The sequence below is a fragment of the Salvelinus sp. IW2-2015 genome, unplaced genomic scaffold (assembly GCF_002910315.2).
Source record: "Salvelinus sp. IW2-2015 unplaced genomic scaffold, ASM291031v2 Un_scaffold2266, whole genome shotgun sequence".
Lineage (NCBI taxonomy): Eukaryota > Metazoa > Chordata > Actinopteri > Salmoniformes > Salmonidae > Salvelinus > Salvelinus sp. IW2-2015.
Genome location: NW_019943593.1, coordinates 36,840 through 46,780, shown reverse-complemented (window position 1 = coordinate 46,780; position 9,941 = coordinate 36,840). Strand labels below are relative to the sequence as shown.

The following is a 9,941-nucleotide window of genomic DNA, read 5'->3' as shown; positions in this document are numbered from 1 at the left end:
AGATGGATGGAGGGAGTGAATGCTAGAGGGATGGAGGTATTGGAAGATGGAGCAGAGTGTATAGGAAACAGCAGGGAAGCTGTATAGGAAACAGCAGGGAAGTTGTATAGGAAACAGCAGGGAAGTTGTATAGGAAACAGCAGGGAAGTTGTATAGGAAACAGCAGGGAAGCTGTATAGGAAACAGCAGGGAAGCTGTATAGGAAACAGCAGGGAAGCTGTATAGGAAACAGCAGGGAAGCCCAGATTCCAATCAGAGTGGTTGGTAGGAGGCCAGGCTTCCATGAAGCTGATGAGTAGCAGTCTGAAAGGACATAGCATGGTCCTGCTGTGGTCTGGCCTGGGAGATGGAATACACTTGTGTCCAAAATGGGACCCTATACCCCTATATAGACCAGGGCTCTGGTCAAAAGTAGTGCACTATGTAGGGTGTAATTTGGTGTGGAGACACAGACAGGAAGGGGTGCTCAACGATGCTTCCCAGGTGCTCAGTTAGCAGAGGAGATGGAGGGGACAACAACCTTGACCTTACTTGGTGTACCATAAACATATTAGCCACAAACATCATCTGGACTGCTGATAAAGCATTAGCTACGCAGCTACGCTAACTCAGGTGCAGTACCTACTTGTGTGTTATGTTGTGCCTGGTCCCAGATAAAGAAATGAATCCTCTACTTTTTAACCCTAAGTGATACTGTACAACTACACTATGCTGTGTAGTCATAGTCATTTCAAAGCAGGTTATTCTGAGGCTTGTGCTATGTCATCCTTACCAACACAAAAGCCTGCAGAGATTTCATGTCTAACCTCAGGCCTCTACGCTGGCCTTTTTGTATACTGAACAATACATATAAATTCAACATGTAAAGTGTTGGTCCCATGTTTCATGAACTGATATATAAGATCCCTGATGTTTTATCCCCATATACACACAAATCTTATTTCTCTCAAATGTCATGAACAAATCTGTTTACATCCGTGTTAGAGAACATTTCTCCTTTGTCAAGATAATCCATCCRCCTGACAGGTGTGGCATATCAAGAAGCTGATTAAACAGCATGATCATTACACAGGTGCACCTTGTGTTGGGGACAATAAAAGGTCACTTTATAATATGCAGTTTTGTCACACAACACAATGCCACAGATGTCTCAAGTTTTTATTGTGTAATTGGCATGCTTAGTGCAGGAATGTCCACAATAGGAAATGAAATGTTAATTTCTCTACCATAAGCCGCCTCCAATGTCGTTTTAGAGAATATTGCAGTATGTCCAACCGCCCTCACAACCGCAGACCTCATGTAACCACGCCAGCCCAGGACCTTCACATCCGGCTTCAGACGACCTTTGGGATCGTCTGAGACCAGCCACACGTACAGCTAATGAAACTTCAGAGTATTTCTGYCTGTAATAAAGCTGGAAGGTTGCTGGAACAAATCCCCGAGCTGACAAGGTAAAAATCTGTCGTTCTGCCCCTGAGCAAGGCAGTTAACCCACTGTTCCCGGCGCGCCAAAGACGTGGATGTCGATTAAGGCAGCCCCCCGCACCTCTCTGATTCAGAGGGGTTGGGTTAAATGCGGAAGACACATTTTAGTTGAATACATTCAGTTGGACAACTGACTAGGCATCCCCTTTCCCTTTCCCCTTGTGTGGAAAAACTTATTCTGATTGGCGTGGTCCTAGCTCCCAGTGGAATTTTCGTCTTCCCTTCATAACTGCTGGAAGCCTGTTGATTTCTGAACATAACGCATCAACCAAATGGAGGTTTTTGGATATAAAAATAATATTTATCGAACAAACGGGAACATTTATTGTGTAACTGGGAGTATCGTGGACGCGAACATCCGAGATCATCAAAGGTAAGCGATTCATTTTATTGCTTTTCGGACTTTCGTAACCAATCTACATTGCTGCTAGCTGTTCGTAATGTTTGTCTAGTGATCGATAAACTCACAAACGCTTGGATTGCTTTCGCTGTAAAGCAATATTTTCAAAATCTGACACGATAGGTGGATAACAACAACCTAAGCTGTGTTTTGGTATATTTTCACTTGTGATTTCAGAAAAAATATTTTTAGTATTTTCTTAGAATTTTGCGCTCTGCAATTCAGCGGTTGTTTACGAAAATGATCCGTTAAAGGATACCGTGCGCCAAGAGGTTTAAATAGAAACATCACTGCTCTACCCTGCAATCTTCAGGGAGGGAGAGAATCATGAAGAAAGTGCAGAGGTAGACTCATGCTCTCAGGCAGGGATAAAGAGGAGGAGGAGGAGGGTCCAGAGCACCCCTCTGTCTCTGTGTTGATCCCTCACAGGAGAAGGAGGAAAAGGGTCCAGAGCACCCCTCTGTCTCTCTGTTGATCCCTCACAGGAGGAGGAGGGGGAGGAGGGTCCAGAGCACCCCTCTGTCTCTCTGTGATCCCCTCACAGGAGGAGGAGGGGGAGAAAAGGTCCAGAACACCCTCTCTTCTCCTGTGATCCCTCACAGGAGAGGAGAAGGAGAGGAGGAGGAGGGTCCAGAGCACCCCTTCTGTTCTCTCTTGATTCTCTCACAGGAGGAGAGAAGAAGGAGGTCCAGAGCACCCCTCTGTTCTCTCTGTTGATCCCTCACCAGGAGGAGGAGGAAGAGGGTCCAGAGCACCCCTCTGTCTCTCTGTTGATCCCTCACAGGAGGAGGAGGAGGAGGAGGAGGAGGAGGAGGGTCCAGAGCACCCCTCTGTGTTGATTCCTCACATGATGACGATGGTGAGTCACTCTGTAGAGTCAGTTATATAACATAACCTCTCATCTCTCTCCTCTCTTTCTCTCTCATTCCCGATCTCCCTCTCTCTCTTTCTTTCCCTCTTTCGCTCCCTCCCTCCCTCTCTCATCTCTCTCTCACTCCCTCTTTCTCTCCCTCCCTCTCTCATCTCTCTCTCACTCCCTCTTTCTCTCCCTCCCGCTCTCATCTCTCTCTCACTCCCTCTTTCTCTCCCTCCCTCTCTTATCTGCCTGAGAGCTCCTTCCTCTTCACTGAGCAGGTAATACTCCTTCACATTGCTGTGCCAATAATAGCAGACAAGCCTAGTCCTGCATGCCCTTCGTTCCTTCCTTCCCACCCAGCTAAACAGAAGGAGGTTGTTGATGTTACGAGTGTTTTCTTCCCACCTCAGCACTAAGTTGTGATGTCATGATGTTGATGGTGGTATTATAGGAAGTAAGGAGGTAAGGATTTAAAGGAAGTAAAACAATCTTTAACGTTGCTGCTTATTTAACGTTAATGTTGTACAGTACGGGCTTCATAATCAGAGAACCAGCATTACCAACGTTATCAACATGTCAACAACGGCTACAAATTGCTATGAGGCTGTCTGTGGAGAACAGATTATTTATTGCCCTGTTTCTTTGCCAGATCTGATTTGTGTGAGTCACGTTTGGGATGACAACCAAAGGAAGAGGAGTTGGCGTATGAAGCGCAAACAAACAGATCTGTGCTAACAGTCACTAACAGTTTAACAGTTGCWAAGAAGTTACCTGCTGCTAACAGTTGACTTGTTGTGTTGCTGGAGATGGCATGAGATTCGGTTCAAGTGCTGAGACAGTAGGAACACCCTGCCAGGCTGTGTTTCTAGAGGTGTGATGCTAATAGCCTGGGTCTGGAACACCCTGCCANATGTAGTGTTTACAGAATGACAACGCTGTTAACCACAAACCATTACAACAGGATGAGGAGGATGGAGGAGGAGAGGGAGGAGAGGGAGGAGGAGGAGAGGGAGTCGGAGGAGGAGGGGAGAGGAGAGAGAGAGGACAGGGAGGAGGAGGAGATCAACAGAGGAGGAGGAGGAGAGGACAAGGAGAAGTAGGAGAGAAACAGAGGAGGAGAGGAGGAGGAGAGGACAAGGAGGAGGAGGAGAGCAACAGAGGAGGAGAGGAGGAGAGGACAAGGAGGAGAGGACAAGGAGGAGGAGGAGCCTCCTTTTGCTAAAATAACAGCCTCTAGACGCTTCCCATAGCCTCTAATGAGTGTCTGGATTCTGGATGAAGGTATTTTGGACCATTCCTCAGATTACCAGTACCGGCACTGGCCACACAGCCCCACAGCATGATGGAACCCCCACCAAATTTTACTGTGGGTAGCAAGTGTTTTTCTTGGAACGCTGTGTTCTTTTGCCGCCATGCATAACGTCCCTTGTTATGACCAAATAACTCAATCTTTGTTTCATCAGTCCACAGCACCTTATTCCAAAATGAAGCTGGCTTGTCCAAATGTGCGTTTGCATACCTCAAGCGACTCTGTGGCGTGTGTGCAGAAAAGGCTTCTTCCGCATCACTCTCCCATACAGCTTCTCCTTGTGCAAAGTGCGCTGAATTGTTGAACGATGCACAGTGACACCATCTGCAGCAAGATGATGTTGTAGGTCTTTGGAGGTGGTCTGTGGGCTGTTTTTGACCGTTCTCACCATCCTTCGCCGTTGCCTCTCCGGTATTTTACTTGGCCTGCCACTTCTGGCCTTAACAAGAACTGTGCATGTGGTCTTCCATTTCCTCACTATGTTCCTCACAGTGGACACTGACAGCTTAAATCTCTGCGATAGCTTTTTGTAGCCTTCCTCTAAACCATAATGTTGAACAATCTTTGTTTTCAGGTCATTTGAGAGTTGTTTTGAGGCCCCCATGTTGCCACTCTTCAGAGGAGAGTCAAAGAGAACAACAACTTGCAATTGGCCACCTTAAATACATTTTCTCATGATTGGATGCACTTGTCTATGAAGTTCAAGGCTTAATGAGCTCACCAAACCAATTGTGTGTTCCAATTATTCAGTGCTAAGTAGTTACAGGTATTCAAATCAACAGAATGACAAGGGTGCCCACATTTTTGCATAGCCTATTTTTCACATCTGATTTAATTTCATACAACTTAATATTGCTACACTAAAAATCTTTGTCTGCACAATACCCCAGTACTCAGCTTTTATTAGAAAATGAATGGCATGCCACTGTGATCATTTTCTGTAACGACAGAGTAAGGGGTGCCCAAACTTTTTCATACAACTGTATATCTAGACTTCTTGTTTTCTGTATACAAATTAAAAAAGGCAAGACATTATTCTTAATAGATTTTTCTTTATAAAAAAAAATATGGAGGCATATTTGTGCAAAACAAATGGACAACACAAATGAACACACACCCACACGTCTATTCTATTGTTTAGGAATTTTGACCACTAACTGTTTGAATATGTAATTTATATAATCGTTTTGATTGAAAATGTATTAATATAGTTCATTTGTTGTTATAATTAACACAGCCKGTGGTTATTTGCTATTAGATTGGCAGAATGACACAACTACAAACACATTAGCCTACAGATGGCCTGAACATAACTTCTTTGAATGCACTTTAATTATCCAATGTCACACTGACTGATGGCGAGGTGAAGCCCAAAGCACTGCAGGCGGGTCCAGTTGAAGCGCAATGCTTTTATCTTGTTGCTCCCGCTGTCAGTTGTCATGCACACCTGTCGGTCTTCGCTCATCTTCCACGATGCCAGAGTCTTTGAGRCCCTGGGCTATTACTTCACCCGTATGATCATCGGGGAAGTAAGACRTCTGGAGGCAGACATTTTGCATTTTCCAGTCTTCATTTACGTAGTGGACTGTCAAACTTAGGTGTGGCTCTGGCGTTCTGCTCGACCATAGATCGTCTGTGGTGGGGAAAAAAGAAACACTAGCCAGTGTTTCTGGGCGATAAACTCTACATATCGCCCAGCCCTAGTCTGAAGTGATGTGTCATTGACATCCTGGTCAGAACAGCCAGTTCCTGGAGTCTGAAGTGATGTGTCGTTGACATCCTGGTCAGAACAGCCAGTTCCTAGAGTCTGAAGTGATGTGTCATTGACATCCTGGTCAGAACAGCCAGTTCCTAGAGTCTGAAGTGATGTGTTGGCGCATCCTGGTTAGAACAGCCAGTTTCCTTTGAGTGTGCACGTACAGAGTTCTAAGCAAGTGAGTTGTTGCATCCTGGTTAGAACAGCCAGTTCCTAGCGAGTCTGAAGTGATGTTGTTCATCCTGGTTGTCACGCCAGTTCCTAGAGTCTGAATGATGTTGTTGGACATCCTGTTAGAACGCCATTTCCTAGCAAGTACTGCAATGATGTGTTGGGCATCGCTGCGTCTAGAAAAAGCCAAGTTACCTAGATCTATAGAGAAGAGTGATTGTTGTATTGAAAGCAATTGCTGGTTAAAATCATGGCCAGTTCCTAGAGTCTGAAGTGATGATTGTTGACACCTGTCAGACAGCCAGTTCCTAGGGTCTGAAAGTGATGTTGCTTGACATCCTGGTCAGAACAAGCCAGTTCCTAGAGTCTGAAGTGATGTGTTGACATCCTGGTCAGAACAGCCAGTTCCTTAGAGTCTGAAGTGATGTTGTTGACATCCTGGTCAGAAACAGCCAGTTCCTAGAGTCTGAAGTGATGTTTGTTGGACATCCTGCGTAGAACACCAGTTCTAGAGTATCTGAACGTGATGTTATTGATCATCCTGTGCAAACAGCCAGTCCTCCAGAGTTGAAGTGATGTTGTTGACATCCTGGTTCAGAAACAGCCAGTTCCTAAGAGTCTTGAAGTGATGTTGTGTGACATCCTCAGAACACACAGATTCACTAGAGTCTGAAGTGATGTTTGTCTATCCTGGTTAGAACACCAGTTCCTAGAGTCTGAAAGTGATGTTGTTGACATCCTGGTCAGAACAGCCAGTTCCTAGAGTCTGAACTGGTGATGTCTGTTGACATCCTGGTTAGAACAGCCAGTTCCTAAGAGTCTGAAGTGATGTTTGTTGACATCCTGGTCAGAACAGCCAGTTCTAGGTCTGAAGTGATGTTGTGTGAATCCTGGTCAGAACAGCCATTCCTAGAGTACTGAATGTGGAAGTTGTTGACATCTGTTCAGACAGCCAGTCCCTAGAGTCTGAAGTGATTGTTGTTGACATCCTGGTAGACAACAGCCAGTCCTAGAGTCTGGAAGTTGATGTTGTTGACATCCCTGGTCCAGAACAGCCAGTTCCTAGGAGTCTGAAGTGATGTTTGTTGACATCCTGGTCAGAACAGCCAGTTCCTAGAGTCTGAAGTGAGTTGTGTGCATCCTGGTCAGAACAGCCAGTTCCTAGCAGTCTGAAGTGAGTTTGTTGGCCATCCCTGGTTAGAACACGCCAGTTCCTAGAGTCTGAAGTGATGTTGTTGGCAGCCTGGTTATAACAGCAGTCCTAGAGTCGAAAGTGTGGTTGTGACATCCTGTTAGAACAGCCATTCCTAGAGCTGAAGTGATGTTTGTCTGAGCATCCTGGTCAGCAACACGCAGTTCTAGATGTCTGAAGTGATGTTGTTCGTCCTGTTAGAACAGCCAGTTCCTAGAGTCTGTAAGTGATGTTGTTGACATCCCTGGTTAGAACAGCCCAGTTCCTAGAGTCTGAAGGATGTTGTTGACATCCTGGTCAGAACAGCCAGTTCCTAGAGTCTGAAGTGATGTGTCGTTGACATCCTGGTCAGAACAGCCAGTTCCAAGAGTCTGGTGCTGTAGCTGGCAATATTCTGTTCTCAGTCTCTCCCATGACAGAAACCATGAGGCATTATTTGCATGCGTCCCGAATACCATCCCATTCCCTATTTAGTATACTACTTTTGACCAGGACTTGCATAGGGATCTGGTCAAAAGTAGTGCACTATGTAGGGGGGCTCTGGTCTAAAGTAGTGCACTATATAGGGTACAATTGGTTTGCATCCATTGACTAATTGTCAACATTTCAAGTGTTTCTAAAGAAGAGCCTAAATAGATAGTGGAATGCCCGGTAATGAACTGTCACCATTCACCCGTCCAGAATCCTCTTAACCAATAGCAGCATATCTCCAGGACATGCCGTGGGATGCTAACTCGGTGTCACGTTACTTCTGCCTCATAGCATTGCTTTTTACATTGCAAAGTGCATGTCATGCAGGAGACTGTGGCTGATTTTATGGCTACTGTATAGCAGAGTTACGTCCCAAATGCCACCCTGTTCTCTGTAATTTATTTTTTTACATAGGGCACTACTTTTGACCAGAACCCTATGGACCATAGTGCACGATGTAGGAAATAGGGTGGCATTTGAGACTCTGACAGGATCTTAATCAGGACTTTCTTTGTCCCTCTTCAGGGTACAGAGAGAACACAATGCTGCCTAATGGGGGAGGAGAGAGGGAGAACATAATGCTGCCTAATGGGGGAGGGGAGAGGGAGAACATAATGCTGCCTAATGGGGGGGAGAGGGAGAACATAATGCTGCCTAATGGAAGGAGAGAGGGAGAACATAATGCTGCCTAATGGAAGGGGAGAGGGAGAACATAATGCTGCCTAATGGGGGGGAGAGGGAGAACATAATGCTCAGGTCAAGACCCGCAGACTTCAGGTATAATGACACTTCATTACCTAACCAAGCTGAGGTGTGTTCCAAACCAGGTCAAGACCCAAGACTTCAGGATAAGTTGACACTTCAATTACCTAACCAAGCCTGATAGGTGTGTTCTTCCAAGACAGGTCAGACTCCCAGAACTTCAGGATAATGACACTTCCATTACCTAACCAAGCCTGAGAGTGTGTCTCCAAAACAGTCAGACCCCAGACTTCAGGATAATGACACTTTCATTAACTAACCAGCCTGAGGTGGTGTCCTGCCAAAACAGGTAGACCGCTCAGACTTCAGGCATAATGACACTTCATTTACCTATATCACAATCGCTCTGAGGTGTGTCCTCAAACAGGTTCAGACCCCCAGATCTTCAGGATAATGGACCACTTCCATTACCTAACCAAGTCTCTCTAATCAAAATAGATACTGTGACTAATTTAGGAAGAGGATTTGGTATTTATTTGCTTAAGAAATATGTGCATCATTTCAGTTCCCATTACGCCTGAGTAATACCAACGTTAGATGTTGTTATTGCGTGCCTAGGAGTACTACGGTATAGATGCAGAAGTTGGTTTGTGTTGACATTATGGTTCATTACTGATACGACAATCAGCCATGGAGCTATTTACTACATGAATGCTGGACAACATTATGAAAGCAAGTAAATGTATCTGCGGAAGGTTTGTTTTGAGAGGTAAGAACTCACGCTGCCATGATACTGTAGCTTGTAACTCATATTCTCTCCCTATATATATATTATAATTCTCAAGAAATATAATATAAAAAAATATAATCTCAAAAAAAAATAAAAAAAAAAAAAAAAACAAACAAAAAAAAAAAAGGAAAAAAAAAGAAAAGAAAAAAAATAATTATATTATAATTTATTATTTTATTATATTATTTATAATTTTATTTTAATTTATTTTTAAATATTAATCTTTATAATATTTTAATAATATAATTATCAAATATATAAATATAATATAATTATTATTATATAAAGTATAATATAATCAATATTATATCCTTAATTAAAGTTTATAATAAAGTATAATTTATAATTAATTAATAAATATATATTTTTTTTTTAATAATAAGTTTATTAAAAAGATTATTATATATATTAGTTTATTATTATTATTTATATTGATTAATACTTAATTTTAATTTAATCTTATACTCTTCTTCTTGAACAAGACTCAACTATCAAGTTATAAATGATATACACGAACTCTTTGTCTCTATTTCTCTTGTTTTATATTGTCTTTCTGTCTTCTTCCGTCCCTTTTTTTTTTCTTTTCCTATCTTCTTTGCTTTATTTTCTGTTTGTTTCTTTGCTTTTTTTTTTCTCTTTCTTTGTTAGTGCAATTTTTGGTCTTGTTCCTCTTCACTTTTGCTCTTTATTTCTTACTTCCCGTCTCATCTGTCTCCTTGTTGTTTCTTTTTGTTCTTGTTTTCTTTTTTTTCTTTCTCATTTTTGTTGACCTCTAAATATGTTTAATTGTCTCCGTTGATTGCTGTTTG

General features: G+C 43.1%; 1 protein-coding gene across 1 annotated transcript in view; it reads left to right on the top strand.

The window, feature by feature from the left end:
* The window catches only part of LOC112073454 (E3 ubiquitin-protein ligase SH3RF2-like), a 35,331-nt gene that overhangs the window by 8,025 nt on the left and 17,365 nt on the right, over positions 1 to 9,941 (top strand). Inside the window, exons 4-5 of the mRNA XM_070440150.1 lie at positions 2,555 to 2,629; positions 5,485 to 5,579. Coding sequence (XP_070296251.1) covers positions 2,555 to 2,629; positions 5,485 to 5,579 — 170 coding nt within the window. The remainder of the gene's footprint in view (positions 1 to 2,554; positions 2,630 to 5,484; positions 5,580 to 9,941) is intronic.